This window comes from Bactrocera dorsalis, chromosome 3 (assembly GCF_023373825.1).
Source record: "Bactrocera dorsalis isolate Fly_Bdor chromosome 3, ASM2337382v1, whole genome shotgun sequence".
Taxonomy (NCBI): Eukaryota; Metazoa; Arthropoda; class Insecta; order Diptera; family Tephritidae; genus Bactrocera; species Bactrocera dorsalis.
Genome location: NC_064305.1, coordinates 38,823,340 through 38,839,776, shown reverse-complemented (window position 1 = coordinate 38,839,776; position 16,437 = coordinate 38,823,340). Strand labels below are relative to the sequence as shown.

At 41.5% G+C, this 16,437-nt stretch overlaps 1 protein-coding gene across 4 annotated transcripts in view; it reads left to right on the top strand.

The window, feature by feature from the left end:
- Positions 1–8,998, top strand: part of LOC105233008 (semaphorin-1A) — a 21,113-nt gene extending 12,115 nt beyond the window's left edge. For 3 of the 4 annotated variants that reach the window (XM_011214931.4, XM_029553295.2, XM_011214932.4), the window contains exons 2-8: positions 2,381–3,024; positions 3,162–3,255; positions 3,369–3,897; positions 4,125–4,266; positions 4,335–5,492; positions 5,563–5,746; positions 5,819–8,998. In XM_011214931.4, coding sequence (XP_011213233.1) covers positions 2,880–3,024; positions 3,162–3,255; positions 3,369–3,897; positions 4,125–4,266; positions 4,335–5,492; positions 5,563–5,746; positions 5,819–6,020 — 2,454 coding nt within the window. In that variant the 5' untranslated portion in view covers positions 2,381–2,879 and the 3' untranslated portion in view covers positions 6,021–8,998. Of the gene's footprint in view, positions 1–2,064; positions 2,080–2,380; positions 3,025–3,161; positions 3,256–3,368; positions 3,898–4,124; positions 4,267–4,334; positions 5,493–5,562; positions 5,747–5,818 lie in introns of those variants that run through there. The other variant, XM_029553293.2, reaches the window with a different exon arrangement.
- Positions 8,999–16,437: the final 7,439 nt, after the last annotated feature.

The following is a 16,437-nucleotide window of genomic DNA, read 5'->3' as shown; positions in this document are numbered from 1 at the left end:
TTTTTTCTGATCTGGCTACAATGAAAAATGTCATAAAAAACGCTAATTTTGAGGCCATGTAATCCTCACAATCGAACCGATCAAATCTCAAAGTAAACATGTTTGATCTCATCAATAACAATGTGTGCGGGCACATAGGCATTTCTCTTGTTGACTTATGTTACTTGCTGCTACTGCTGCTGTTGTTGCTGTTGGAAAGCAAAGAAAAAGTCAACTCGACTGACTATTGTTGTCACTACCGCTGTCGCGTTTAGTATAGCGGCTTTACACGGTCACACATGCTCGCGAACAAGGCTTGATGTACAAGTTTGACGTTTTCGTTCACACGGTCATGCATGTGTGTGAACTTCATTTTCGTTCAGCTTTTAACGAGTAAACATGGCACGCGCATTAGTGGCAGCTCTTCTGATTGAAGAAATTTTAGAAATGGAGGAAGAGGAAGAAATTGCAAAAAGTGGCAAGAAAAAACGAATTTTGGTGCAAGATTGGCGTAAGAAAAGACCAACACGCTCGCATACAAATTTGTTAGAAGAACTGGAAATATCTTGCCCAAAGCATTACAAATGAACGAAATGAAATGAATTAATTTTACATTTTAAATTGTCCAAGCTAGCGTTACCATGCGTTCATGCGCGACACCATTCCTGCACACTGTCTTTTTTCCGACTGAAGAAATACACTGCGTGCATCATGCAGCCCTTCACACGATCACACTTGTGTGACATACCAGCAGAAAAATTAAACAAGTTTAAAAACTTTGAACATGCGTGACAAGCATGTTTTTTCCTCCTTTACACGGTCAAACTTGGTGTGATGTCACACATGTTGTCACACATATCTGACCGTGTAAAGGCCGCTTATATCAATGCTGTCTGCTGACACAACGGGTGGCTGTCTGCTTGGTTATTTTGATGCAGCCAACAGAGCGCTATTACATGAAGCAACTTTTGTTGCTAATTCTCGGGCGATTCTCTTTTGCTGTCGCCCATTACCTTCACACGAGCAACTTGTGTTGCGCAACTCTGTTCGAGTTTTTTTCTCATTATCTTCACCTTACTTTAACCTATTGTCTACTCTTTACTTTAACCCCTTGTCGTTTCTTTTTTCTTATAGATATTTGTTCCACTCTATCACATATATTAATCAGTTCTGTCAATTAAGAAATACATTTTATTTATAATTCAAAATTAAAACAAAGATTATATGACAGACTTTCACATATATCACCCTTTTCACTATCGTCTGAATCAATTTGTATGGCATTCTCCATACATTTCAAAATATCTTTAATTAATTCGATTTTTTCGTCATACTCCATTTTCTAAAATATTTATATTATATTATGTATATCTGTATACATATTTGCAAATTATTTGCCAAAAGATGATATTAATTTTTTAAATATATTCAAAATATTAATTTTAAAAAAATATACTCAAATGCAACTATGTACTACGAAAGAAAGAACACGAATCCGGAAAAACGTCGCAGCGAACTGCTACGAATGAGAACACAAAGCGAGTTGCTGAACACTGGAAACTCGGCGCGATTCTCCTCTCCTCGTCGCCCCCTCGCCTATAAACCAAGAGTTGCCGAGACAAAAGTTGCTGCGTGTAATAAGCGAGCCAACAGGCAGTGAATTCACATCCATTTCTTTCTCATTCCTTTTCTCGCTAATTATCAGCAGTTTAAGTATGGGAAAATGGCAAAAATTGACGACCAAAGGCGACTGTTTTGTTTGTATTCTAATTTCACTAACCGTTTGTTTACAACATGTAGTGATACAAAGTGTTGTTATTTGTGTAATTAGTGTCCTTTGCATCGCGTACTTGCTCGCATATTTCGAATATTTACACACACCGCTTGTCAATGCTGTCAAAGTCACGTTGTTCCTAAGAAAAAATAGAACAACAATCGAATAGGACGAGCGTTTTATTTTATTAGTCAGTGTGCAACAGGCTGTTTATAATATAAACAATTTGATGGAAATACCGTACGTGCTTTCCATTAAATTTTTCCAATTTTCTACGAAATGTGTCATCACATGTGTGTGGCGGGTGTGCAGTTACAAAGTGTAAGGTAGAAAGGGCATCCAAAGAACATATCTTCTTGTGTACGCATGTGCGCATATGTATGTCCGCCGTCTGTGCGCGATGCTTATAACACCTGTAATACTTGACTGCTAGCGAAAAGTATCACCAATTTGAATTTGAAAATTTCTTTTGATTTTTGCACGCACGTTCCACATATGAAATTTGCACCGAACCTAATATCTATTGCACACCACCCTTCAGCGCATCTAATAACATAGTTGCGCTTGATTCTAAAGCTACATATTGTTCTATTTATTAATGCTCTTTATTACCATTCTATCTTGCAGGTATTTAATTTCCATTGTGTTGAGCGTATTAGAAGCATACAATTAGCGCTGCCGCCTAACAATTAGCAGACGTGAGCGTGTTTAAGCCTGGAACACAGTTCCAGAGCACCATCACAACGCAGGCAGTGTGCCTTTGCCATTTAGTTAGTCTTGCTTGCGGCGTACGTACGCGAATAAGTTTGCTGTACTCGTTTTTAGTGTATGATGTTAACCGGAAAATATGTGTCAATCCGCAAACAATAATAGCTGCAGTAAACAGCAGTACCGGCAAAGCGTTTAACGCCCACCGACTCATTGTGTGTATATAAGCTGAATTTAAAGCATAATAATTAACTAACTACATGTTACAATTAACGGCGTATACATACATACATATATACCTAAATGTACGGAATTTTTGTGTAAGCAATTGAAAGTATCGCTGCTGTCATACCATACAACAAGAAAAAGTACATACAGTCATCTATATAATACTAACAATATAATTATAATTGTTACAATGCAAAAGCTGCAACAGAAACCTACAACCAAAAGCGTGTTCGCCATTAAAACACTAATTAGCTGCAGCACGTTATGCCTTCTACTATTACTGCCGCATGCCGTACACGCTTGGATGCCCGATGTGCGCCCAGATTTGCAACCTAGTAAGTGTGATGGTGCAGTTAATTATCATTTCCGTTCTTTAAACTCAATTTTAAATACACATAGTATGTACAACTATATGCATTCATTTTATAATTTGTATTTTGTATATTACTCCTATCTCCTACCGCTACTGCAGAGCAAGATAAAATCATTGCTAAGTTCCTGGGCAACAGCACGGATTATTTTAAAATTTTGGCCTACGATGATGTCACCATACTGGTGGGTGCTAAGTAAGTTCTCAAGCCGCATAGCCCTTATATTAACTTATTTTGTCGGCGACAATTACTTACCACCATCAACATTTATTTTTGTTTTGGTTCACCTCATTCCCACCTATCTATAGAGACATCATGTACAACATCAGCATGGATGGTTTACGTGAACTCAGTCGCCTGGAATGGTTCTCATCCGATGCCGATCGCGAATTGTGCGCACTGAAGGGTAAACGCGAAACTGATTGCCACAACTACATACGCGTATTTGCACGCCTAGATGGTGGGCAAATCTTGTTGTGTGGCACCAATTCTTATAAACCGCGCTGTCGCCATTATGCACCCGCCACAAGTGAATTGAGCGCAGCCGGTGGTTCCGGCCAACGGTATGAGATTGTACGCGACGTGGAAGCGCAAGGTCTTTGCCCATACAGTCCGGCACATAACAGCACCTATGCCTATGCGGACGGTCAACTTTATAGTGCCACCGTTGCTGACTTCTCGGGCAGTGATCCATTGATATATCGCGAAAATTTACGCACCGAACAGTACGACTTGAAACAGTTAAATCAACCAGACTTTGTGGGTGCTGTGGAGCGTGATCGTTATGTTATGTTCTTTTTTCGTGAAATTTCGATGGAGTATATGAATTTCGGCAAGGTGAGTGTGTGATCTTTGCGTGGTATGTAGGGGTCAATAGCAGTGGGTGTGCAATTAATTTATAAACATAATTTTTCAAGTGTTTAGATTCGAGGATTTAAAAAAGTTAATATAAACTAAAATTTTTTAAACTTCAAGAAAATGTGACATTGAAATAATTATAATAATAAGTTGGTTCCCTTGTATTAATTTAATATTTTATATTTATTTTCTCATCTGTTTTTCAGACAATTTACTCAAGAGTTGCTCGCGTATGCAAGAACGATCGTGGGGGTCCGTATTCACTCTCCAAAAGTTGGACTTCATTTTTGAAAGCGCGGCTAAATTGCTCTGTACCCGGCGAATTTCCTTTCTACTTCGATGAAATTCGTAAGTCTTAAAATCTAAAATTGAATTTGTTATTTAATATAAAATATCTTTCATATTTTTTCCCGCAGAGGCAATCACACCCATTGTCGAAAGTGGGTCAAATTCACTCATCTATGCCGTCTTCACAACCTCTGTGAACGCCATACCCGGTTCAGCGGTGTGTGCGTTCAATGTAAATGATATTATGGACGCTTTTGAGGGCAGTTTCAAATCGCAAAAAGATAGTCAATCACAATGGCTACCCATACAGGATGAACAAGTGCCGGAATCACGTCCGGGTAAGTGTGTCGAAGATTCGCGAATGCTATCGAGCATTGCGGTGAATTTCGCAAAAACCCATCCATTAATGGAGACTGCTGTGCCCTCTGTTTACGGACGCCCACTACTCACGAAAGTAAATTTACACCATCGACTCACCACAATCGCTATTGATGCACAAATCATGGCATTAAATGGAGAATACTATAATGTTATCTACTCCGGTACAGATGATGGCAGAATAACAAAATTTATTAACATACCTACACCCACTCAGGCAAGCGATTCGACAGGTGTGGACAAATTAAAAACAGTTCTTATCTCGGAGATGCAAGTACTGCCTTTGGGTGTGCCGGTGCGCGAACTGGTCGTTTCCTCGAAAACCAATCGTCTATTAGTCGTTAGTGATGGCAGTTTGGTTACAGTGCCGTTGCATCATTGTGGGCATATTGTAGACTGTTTGGGTTGTCTCAGTCTTCAAGACCCAAATTGCGCTTGGGATCAGCAGAATCATGAGTGCAAAAGTATTACACCCAACAACATCAAATTCGGCATAAAAGCCTTTCTTCAGAGCTTGAATACTACCAAAAAAGCAGCAGCATCGCTTTGTCCAAAGTACACACGTGGCACACTCATGGCTGACGGCCCAATTGTTGGTGGCGGTATTGTGGCAAGTCCGGGCATTGACTTGGTTACAGCGCAACAACAACCACAAGTTGATGAAGAATTGAACAGCAAAAAGTTTCATTACACAAAAGTGAGTGCGGTTAATAGCGTTCCAGTTGGCGCGAGTACAGCCTCATCGGAGAGTGGCGTTTCTGCAGTCGACGAAATACCCTCCGATAAAGTAACTGATATGGATGAAAGCACAGGCGCTGGCAATGATTATTTGCTGAACAGTTTTAGCGATGGAAATAAAATAACATTACAATCGGTGGATCCCGATGAGCTCATGAACACGCTGAGTGGTGAGTGGGAAAAATCGAGTTTTGATTAAGTGATGGAATTAATTTTCAAACGAAAATATTAATTTTACAGGTCCATTTCACTCACAGGATGACAGAAAAGACAGACAATTAAAGGTCGCCGGCAAGAGCTTATGTTGGGCCCTCTCGTTTATCGCTTTTGTTGTGGGCATTATTGTTGGATATTATACCTCAAAACGGTTGTGTAAAGCAACGTCGCTACATGCAAATCACCGTAATCAATTCACCTCGAATTCGTAAGTTTCGTTAATACCAAATCATATTTTTTCGAAATCTTCTTCATTTAATTCTTATTACTCGCCACACAGTCAATTCACCGTAAAGCATCATAATAATGGCAAAGATGTCAATCTGCTAATGAATCCGAACCATTTTTCCAGTCTTAAAAAACCCAATCTCGATTTAGAGAAGGATCGCAGCCATGAATGCAAGAACTCTACAGAAAATCTTGAAAAGGAAATACCCTGCAAGACGTCTACTTTAACTAAGGTTAAACGCACATATATATAATCTATGGCGTATATGCAACCCATTGCGAAGCATTGAGTTGCATTTAGAAAACTAGTTGAATTTTTTTAGAATAGCTTATATATATATATGTATATATATATTTTTTTTTTTTGGAAAAAAGATTTTGTTTAGGAATTTTCTTGTATGGAAATAGTGTGAAATCCGCGGTGTGTTGTATGACTGTTGCAAATTAGTCTAGACAAAATTACAATTTACATAGCATAGTTTGCATAGCAGGTATAAGTGATTTGTATAATGTAAACTTGAACCGTCTAAATGCATGCATCTAAAGGCTATGCACTTAATTAAATTGAACAGTTATGCGTTAAGTGTGCAAATGCAAAATTCGTAAACGAGCTCAGTTAAGCTGTAAACAACTTGGGTGATTTTTTTCAAATAATTAGAAGGGTATGACGACCTTTCAACGACGCACACTTGCCGTGCTGATTTGCACACATGCGCACGCTATGTGCATAGCTTATGTCATTGCGAGTCTTAATTTTTATGTAATTTTAATATTAAGTAAATGTAGTTTTTAAATTTATTTAATTAATATGAGTTTAATTACGAGAAAACTGAGGTTGAAGTGAGTTTTTGTTTTTTCTTTACAAGAACACATTACAATTAAGTACAAATATAATTACAAGTCTGCGGATGTGAAGACATGTGTTTAGTGCGGCGGATGACAAAAGCAAAAGTTGGGTGATTTTATTTCTCTATACAAAAAAAAGAAAGCGTATACTCATAATACATGCCATCAACTTTCAACTCTAAACATTTTATTTGAACCCGCAAGCACATGCATCTCAACACTCGTATCGTAAACATATCGAATATCTTTACAATTTATACAACTCTAGGGACATTTTTGCGAACGTTTAGGTTTAACGCTAATAAAATGGCTACAATAGTGACAGTGTTTTGTAGTTTGAGGCAATTCCGACTTCCTTTTGGCTATGAAGTTGATTTTCGCCTCATCACTGCACATCCACTAACACGAATTTCGACTTAACACATATAATAACACTATACGCACAATATGTGAACAATTGCTATAAAGCATAATATTAAATAATAGTAATAACTGAATAATATTACAAAAGCAAACAAGTATTAATGTAATTAGACTGAACGGTTGACGAACAAAAGCAGAACATGGTCAAATAATACATTTATATTTAGTTGGCAGACTCTGGTCTATACTATGGTAAAAAGCAACACGCATCTTTTTTTTTCATTGCACTTATGCTCTTGGCTAGTTTTGCGTCTGTTTCGATTGTTGCGCATTCTTTTTAAGTTACATCACGCATCATAATCATGGCACACATCGCCACTGCCATCTTCAACGCTTTCACCCGCGTTCGATTGCGCTTGATATTCATGCATGTAAACAGCGACTTTTGTCAGCACTCATTTGCTCGAGTACCCTCCAATTGTACTTTTACCATTTTCACGCAAACGCAGCATTTTTCCGTACTTTTTTTTTGTCTACATACATTCCCAGCTATTTGACTGTCGTGCGTGTAAGCCCATTTGATGCATAAACACTTGAGACAATTGTATAATTGTATTCTATTAAATGGCTAATAATTCATTGAAGGTCATTACACTGCATGAAAATCCCATAAATAGTAAACGTAATGCATGAAAGTAGTCTATTCTCTATGCTTTGTTGAATAAATTGTTTGTGTAATTGAAATTTAAATGATACCTAAGCAGTTTGATGTAGTAATGTATTTTTAAATAAAAAGAGTCTTGTAAATTTTTAAATTGCAAATTTTCATTACAACCTTTTTGTACTAATTACTACGTAATTAAACAAAATGTTTGTAATGTGCTTGCATTTTAATAAATGACCTTATGCTTCACTCGCGTGTTCATTAATTTGAAGGCTTAAAATTTAAAATTTTTCGAAAAAAACTTAATTAAAAAAATTAAATTGCAAAGGTATTAAAAAATTGCGAATCAAATTAAAACGTACATTTTCTGCAGTGTATCATAAACTTAAACAAATATCAACACATTTCATTTTTATAACAAAGAAATAGTCGCTCATTCATTAATACTTCATAGTTTGCTTTTTAGTTTAAATAACTCTGAATTTTCACGATGACTCATACATTAACTAATAGCTAGCGAGTATTAATATATTACAAACAAAATCGTAAAAGAAGCTCAATTAGTTAGGAATTGAATTAGTATATGTAATATAAATAACTAAAATAAAAAAACAGGGTTTATAAATTGGTAACAAAAGGTTTAGGAACAAAATTGTTATATAGTATATATTAAGATGAAATTACAAATATCATTGGAAAATGCTGCCTTCGAAATTTAATGCAAATTGACAATAGAAACGATTTTTAAAACAAAATCATCACATTAAATGGAAAATATTTTTAGCTCGACAAAATCCATCATAAATTGACGAAATTTGTCACGTGAAGCTTTTGCAACACCCTGCATAAATTAAGTACATACAAATTGAAGAGATTTAAAAATGTAAAGCCTTAAAAACACTGATAAATATTGAATGTATGCGTATATATTTTCTTGCATAGACGTACTAGTTAAAAAGTTAGTCCGTCCGATTAAGGAATATTTTTAGTAATAAATATGTATCTATGATGAATATTTACAATATATTTTATACAACTATACATAAATAATGTCATAGGTTCGTTTGTAAGTGATTGTAGAAGTATGTAAGCTTAAGAATACATTCGTAGATATATTTCGATTATGCATATTTTTTTCTATAGTATAATTATTTGCAATTATAAAACAATGTTATATACAAACACGCACATACATTTGGGTACATTGTTGTATGAATGACGCGTCGATTTATTGTTTTATACTAGAATCTAGATTAGTGTTTAGTGTATCCTTTTTTAACAAAACAAAAAAAAGTTGTGATAGATTTTTTAAAAATTTGTTTTTCAACATACAAATTATATTCAATCGATTGTACGATTTTTAATGGTTTTAAAACGAGAACAATTTATCGACGGGGTCTTCCTAACGGTTTGCAGGCCAAAACAAGCTTAAAACGATTTCGATTTGCTCGTTGTTGGAAGATACAATTTTTATCCGCCTTTTTATTTGAATAAACAGAGTGCTTTTTTAAATAAATAAAACTTGTTTTATTTTATATTTAGTCACCCAAAGGATAATATGCAAGCAGTTTGGTTCCAATATATTAATCAGGGGTGTTGTGGAATCCAAGACAGAATTGCAAACCAATTCTGATTTTCAATGGTGTCACAAAATCTGATTAGATTTTCGTCTTTTCGAACAAACGCAAAACCAATATTCGCACCAGCGTTTACTAATGTGATAAAACTTCCAAATGAATACATTTGGAAGTAGTCCTATTAAAGTTTTTAATAAGTTTCGAATTAAAGGAAGATTTTAAGAGATAACATTTATCGAATAAATTAAGACGCATTTGGGTGTTAAATTACGATTTGTACATCTAATATCTTTAAATATCCGTATTTTTTCCAAAAGCTCAATAGTTAAGGCATTTCGGGTTTTATACTTATGTTTTCCCCTTTAGAAATACACATAAGTTAATTCGAAATAATAAAATAACTTGATTTCTTAACTTCCATTTCAAATCTGTGAGCGACTAGCTTCTTGCTATGTTTCTGGTAGCAAAACCGATAAATTGGTTTCCGTGACACCCAAACCGATACAAATTCTATTTCGAATATTAAACCAATAATATCTGAATTTATGACACCTACTACTTTTTTTGATCGGTTTCAATTCTGATTCCGACAACTATCAGATTCCACAATACCCTGAATATCTACTATATTCAATCGCTGTTATTAAACTGTAAATCTGTTATTTTTACTTTTTCAAGCCAATACCCAAAGTTCATATTAGATTTTATTGTTCAAGAAAATGATAAAATTAAGATGATAACTAAGAAGACATCTTACGCAGTGGGACTAAGAGACTCAGATTTTTTTTTAAAACATTAGCTTTGTATGTTAAGGGGTTATATACACTGATTTTCTGAAAAAAATCGTTTTTTTAAGATTCTTTTTTGCAAAGACGGGATTTTTTTTTAAATAATTAATCACTTTTGATACTTTTTATATGTTTAAAATTGTTAAATTTAATTTTACACTGAAAAATGTTTCCATGTGTTGCAGCTACAGCTGTTGTGCCGATACACTTTTTTTCTTACACGCTTTGCAGTGAGCATGATAAGTAGGTGACGGTTCATCTGCAATCAAATAAAAGAACGCCGTACTTGAACGAGGGATTTGGCGAAATAAAAATTTTTACGCAAATGGTGGTGATTGTACTGAAAACAGTGATTTTGTGGGTCTAAACATTCAGTTTCAAATAAAAACTTCTTCATTCAAGTATGAGATATTGTAGTTTTCAAGTAGGCAGTAAAAAATTAGATCGATAGGTCACATGGTTCTTGAGAAACCTTGTTCACCCAACGTTAGATTCCTCTCCTAAATCACAAGGACTCACATAGCCCCAGCATATTGATAAAGTCCAATATTCTGCTGGGTGCTAGTGAGACGATGCAATCCCTATTCGGAAACGTGGATCCAAAGGCCTTAATCTTGCGTCCACAGAATGCTGTGCAGTCGATTAGTAGGTGTTCTGGTGTGTCAGTCTCCCTGTCGCAGAACCGGCAGTTTACGCAAGAAGATAGGCCCATGTTGTATAAATGCTTATTCAGCTTGCAGGGGCTGGTGCAAAATGCGACCAGTAGCCTGAGTTTATCCCTAGGGAGGTTAATTGCAAATTTAAATCTGCTGAGATTGTACCCCCATTTATAACTTGGCATGTCGCATGTTATGCAGTTGTTGCCAATGACTTTCTTTGCCTACTCCTTCCTTGCGGGGCAACTCTTTATGGTATGGGGACCCACTCCAGTGATGCACTCTTCACTACCATGTTAGTGGAAGCTGCAGAGCGGGCAGGCTCGTCAGAAAGTTCGTTATCGGTTATACCTCTGTGACCGGGCACCCAGATTAGGTGCACCTGGTTACGCTCCGCTAGGCTGTTCAGCCGTTCTCTGCACTTCTGCACCAGTAGCGATTTGATCTCTTAGGAGCAGATTGCTCTTAGTGCCGCTTGGATATCGTTAAGTATCGTTATACGCTCATTGAGATAGTTGCGTTGGAGTGGAATCGTTTCACTCATCCTTGCTGCCAAGGGTAACCTTGAACTTCTTTGTGAAGTTAACCTTTTTGGTAATGCTGTCCCTCGGGAGAAGGGCGAATGGTATAGTGCCACTTATCTTTCATCCTATGGGGCGAGATTACCTTACCTTTGCCACACCTCTATGCCGTTATTTGCAGAAGCGTGTGCTTTATGTGCGGTGTGAGTTCAAGCATGACCAAGTGCTGCCGTCGGACAAGTGCACATTGCACCCGACATGCAAACACACCCGAAGTCTGCGAAGCTTTTGTTGCCCTGGCCCATACCAGATAATCAGTCGCAAAATCAAATTCTTACAGCCCCGGGATTTTCCCGCTAGCCACACCATTAGCGCTTTTGTCACCTTAACCAAGGTCAGGTCAACATGCTGCTTTCACCACAAAGTTGAATCCAACGTGAGACCAAGATATTTGACCACGTTGATCATCTCTACGAAGTGAAAGGTTTCTGAGACCGGGTAGGGACCCACGTGTCGTGAACGGGACGATGATCGTCTTAGAGGGGTTGATGTTCAACTCAACCTCACTACACCACCCTTTTGCCAGGTTTAAACCTCTTTGTAGTAGGTCGCAGAAAGTGTGCTCGAATTTTCCTCTGGCTATAATTACAATGTCGTCCGCATACCCTTGGCAGCGGATCCCATTGTAGTTTAGTAATGCTAGAAGGTCGTCCACGACATGACTCCATAGCAGAGGGGATAGCACGCCCCCTGTGGCCAGCCCATTGTTGTGCCTAAACGAATCCTTGTATCTCCTACTGTGGTTTCAGCAATTCTGGTGCGCAGTACGGCCTCTACCCACATGCCACTTCTCCAGTGCCCTGGCTACACTCCTGTGAGACGTGTTGTCAAAGGCACCTTCGATTTCTAGGAAGGCGCAAAGTATCACTTCCCCTCTCTCCAGTGAACTCTCTATATCCAAGGTTAACTGGTCCTTTGCGAATGGTAGGCACCTTGTCGTGGTGCAGGGGCTTAAACCGCAGTACAGCACGGCATCTCCCATCCACCAGGGATGATGCTGCATAGCATCTCTCCTGGGGGATGGCAGAGGCCGCATGTGCGCGGCGACCAAGAGCTACCACCTCCTAATCCAGGGTGTTTGCAGCCAGGAGGTAAATTCGGCTGTATTCGTACGGAGCCTTCCCAACACCGGGCCGCCTTGGGAAGTAACGGTGGCCTTACTGCGTCAAGGGGCTCTGGCGCAGCGGACTCTTGGATTCCCCTTTCTAAGACTAGACCGGGAGGTCCACAACACAGACCAAACGGCCCTAAGAACAAGATGGATCAACAACAACAACAAAAACAACAAACAACCGCAAAAAAACAACAACAACAGCAAAAACCAAAACAACAACAATCGGAGCAACGGACAGAAGCAGCAGCAGCAGTAGTACCGCAAGCAAGAGTGGCCCAGGAGCTAGAAGAAAGTTTAGCTTCCTGGATGCCCTGTCGCCTGAAGAGCGAGCACTCTTCGAGGAGCACGCACGCGACGACGACGATGTGCCCTCCTGCAGCGGTACACAGCGTAGTGAGTCAATAAGGATCACGGTAAATCGCGCAAATGCTGCCCCCGCAACCCGCTCGAGCAGGATCGACGGCAGAGAGGAGGGTGGTTTCACGAAAGTGGAATCAAGGGGTGAACATAAAAGGAGACGGCAACGAGGGAACATTCCACGTACCTCGGAGCCAGGACAGCCAGGAGGTCATGGCGACCCTCGTAGAGCGGGAATGAGCGGAGCCACTCTTAAGTGGTACCTTAGATCCCTAAAGGACGGCATGACACCAGAGTCAGCTGAAAAGCGGGCTCTGAGTAGGACCAGTGGGAACAACCCCTCTCCTAACAATGCACAACGCACAGGTGCCAACGGTGGATCGGCGGCAACTAGACGCAGAAATCGAAGGCGTCGCCGAGCTCACGCTGCCTCGCTAGAGGGACGCAGCGAAGCAAGGCCGGCGCCCCAAGAGGCACCTAGAATGGAGAAAAGAAAGAGTGGCCAAATAACACCTCAGGAGCCACCTAGACCAGAGAGGGTAAGAGAAGACAAACCACAGGAGGCCAGTGGAAAGCGCTCCAACCCCAACCAGCAGTCGATGAGAACCGCAAGCCGCAAATACGCAGAGGCTGTGAGCAGCATTCGGATGGCAGTGTTGCCCCGCAACTACCCGGCGGAGGCCCTGGGGTCCGAACAATTGACGGCTCTCCAGGACTGCATTGTGGATGCCCTATCTGTCGGTGAAGGCCGGCGCCTTTAACGGCATATTTTTCAAGGGCGGCATGCTGCTGGTTGACTGCCAAAATGAGATATCGGCCAGGAGGGTGGAAGGGTCCGGCCCTGTGTGTAAGAAGGGGTGACGAGATTCCACAACTACACCGCATGGTGGCGTTCTTCCCTAGAAGCGCAGACAAAAGCTACGACATCGCGCTCATCTGGTGAGAAACCAGAATGAAGGTTTAAGTACCTCGGCGTGGAAGGTCGTAGCAAGCAAAGTTGAGGGTTCTGGGTGGAACCTCAACATCAGGATGGACGATGAATCCTATAAGTACATTCAGGTTGAATTTCCGCTTCGGCTAGATCGTTGAGGCCATGGAGGCCCAAGACCACGTCATCAAGCCAGGGAGCTACGACGGGGTCGACCGAAGCACCGGCTCCACTCGTAACCCGTCCAGCAGCGCATGAGGCAACTGCGGCTGTGGGAGAGCAAAACGAGTCCCCCAACGAACCCATTCCGGCTGGGCAGGTTGAGACCACCGCCGCGGATGTAGACAGTAGCAACGAGCCCCCCAACGAGCAAGGAGGCACGCTGCCATCAACCCAGGAGCTTCTGGAAGGGCTGGAGATGCAGGTCGAGGAAGAGATCGTGGACGAAGACCTGTCTCTCACCGAACCCATTCTATAAGCTCCAGAACCGGCATGGATGTGGCTCAGGTGAACCTGCATCACGCATCGGCTGCCTCGGCGGTCATCGTGAAGAGGTTCATCTCGGATAACCTGAGCATCCTTCTAATCCAGGAACCCTGGGTTTTCAGAGGAGAGGCAAGAGGCCTCAACACGAGAAATAGCAAGGTAATCTGGGATCTCTCTAGCGAGAGACCCCGTTCCTGTGTAGTCGTTAGAGCCGATATAGACTTTTTCTGCATTTCAGAGTTTCTAACGCAAGATCTGGTGGCGTGAAGAGGTTCATCTCGGATAACCTGAGCATCCTTCTAATCCAGGAACCCTGGGTTTTCAGAGGAGAGGCAAGAGGCCTCAACACGAGAAATAGCAAGGTAATCTGGGATCTCTCTAGCGAGAGACCCCGTTCCTGTGTAGTCGTTAGAGCCGATATAGACTTTTTCTGCATTTCAGAGTTTCTAACGCAAGATCTGGTGGCGGTGGAGGTGAAGGACAAGGAAGGGTCGGACTTCGTCCTCGCATCCGCGTACTTTCCGGGAGAGACAGCCACAGCAGGCGGATGGTAGGTCTACCGCAGATGGACTGGAAAGCAGACTGAGTGCCATAAACCAGTCCATTGTGGACGCCTATCATTGTGCCTGTCCATTGAAAACGACCACCAGCAAACAAAGCTGCCCCTGGTGGTCCAGTAAACTCTCAGCCCTCAGACTTAAGGTTCGCAGGCTGTTCAACAAAGCCAAGCGCACAGGCAGCTGGGAGGACTACAAACGGCACCTAACAGTCTACAACAAGGAGATTAGGCTTGCCAAGTCAAACAGTTTCAGGAAATTCTGTGATAGCGTCTCCTCGACCCCTGAGGCAGCTAGACTGCACAAGGCGTTGTCGAAGGGTAAGACGGACACAGTATTATCCCTAAAAAGACAAGACGGGACTTATACGACAAGCGCGGAGGAGAGGGCAGACACACTCCTACAAACAGACTTCCCGGGGGTTCAAGCGGACCTAATTCCAACCTCGGTCACACGTACGCCGGATCGCTCAGACTGGTTGACTGCAGGGAACCTGTTCACTGCAGCCTCGGTCAGGTGGTCACTGGCCTCCTTTTCGAGCTAGAAGTCACCGGGAATGGACGGCGTCTTCCCGGCCCTCTTGCAGCAGGGTATGGATATCCTTCTTCCACACCTGCTAGGGCTGATGAGAGACAGCCTGGCGTTGTCGTATATCCCTGAACCGTGGAGAACTGCAAAAGTAATTTTCATCCCCAAGATAGGGAAGAGAGACTATTCGCTAGCCAAATCGTTTCGGCCTATAAGTCTCACATCCTTTATGCTGAAAGGGATGGAAAAAGTACTAGACAATCATATTAGATCGGAAGCACTAAGGATCGCACCCCTACATGCCAGACAACACGCGTACAGAGCGGGTAGATCCACGAACACTGCTCTGTACCAACTCACGTCTGAGCTGCAGGATTCGCTGGATAATGGCGAGGTTTCGATCTGCGCCTTCCTTGATATTGAGGGTGCCTTTGATAATGCGTCCCACACTAGCGTGATCAAGGCACTCGAGAGAAGGAACGTCAACCACACGATACGCAGACGGATAGAAGCCCTTCTGCGCACGAGGGTTGCAGAAACATCAGTAGGAGATAGTAAGATTCGTCTTGGCACCACGAGGGGCTGCCCACAGGGTGGAGTACTGTCCCCTCTGCTATGGAGCCTGATAGTAGACGAACTACTTGAGCTGCTCACCTGCAATGGAAACCTCTGTCAGGGATACGCGGACGACATTGTCATAATGGCGAGAGGCAGATTTGAGAACACTCTCTGTGACATTGTTCAAAGGGGCCTAAACCTGGCGAAAGGATGGTGCACCACGGTAGGGCTAAATATCAACCCAGCAAAAACCACCGTGATCCCATTCACTAGGCGGAGATCTCTTCCGGGCCTGAGGTCCCTAACAATTGGAGGCACAGAGGTGGAAATGTCAAAGGAGGTCAAATTCCTTGGCCTCACCTTAGACTCAACGTTGAGATGGAGCAGGCATTTGGACTTAACGTTGTCCAAAGCAACTAGAGCGCTCATGATATGCAGACGCCTGGCCGGCAGATCATGGGGATGCAAGCCTAATATCATCAGATGGCTGTATACCATGATAGTAAGGCCTATCGACACCTATGGAACGGTTGTCTGGGCCGACAAAGCAGCACAGTCCTCTGTGATTCAGAGACTATCAAAGCTGCAGAGACTTGCATGTGTCTGTGCTTCGGGGGCAATGCGGACATGCCCCACGGTGGCACTGGAAGTCATACTAGAGCTCACAC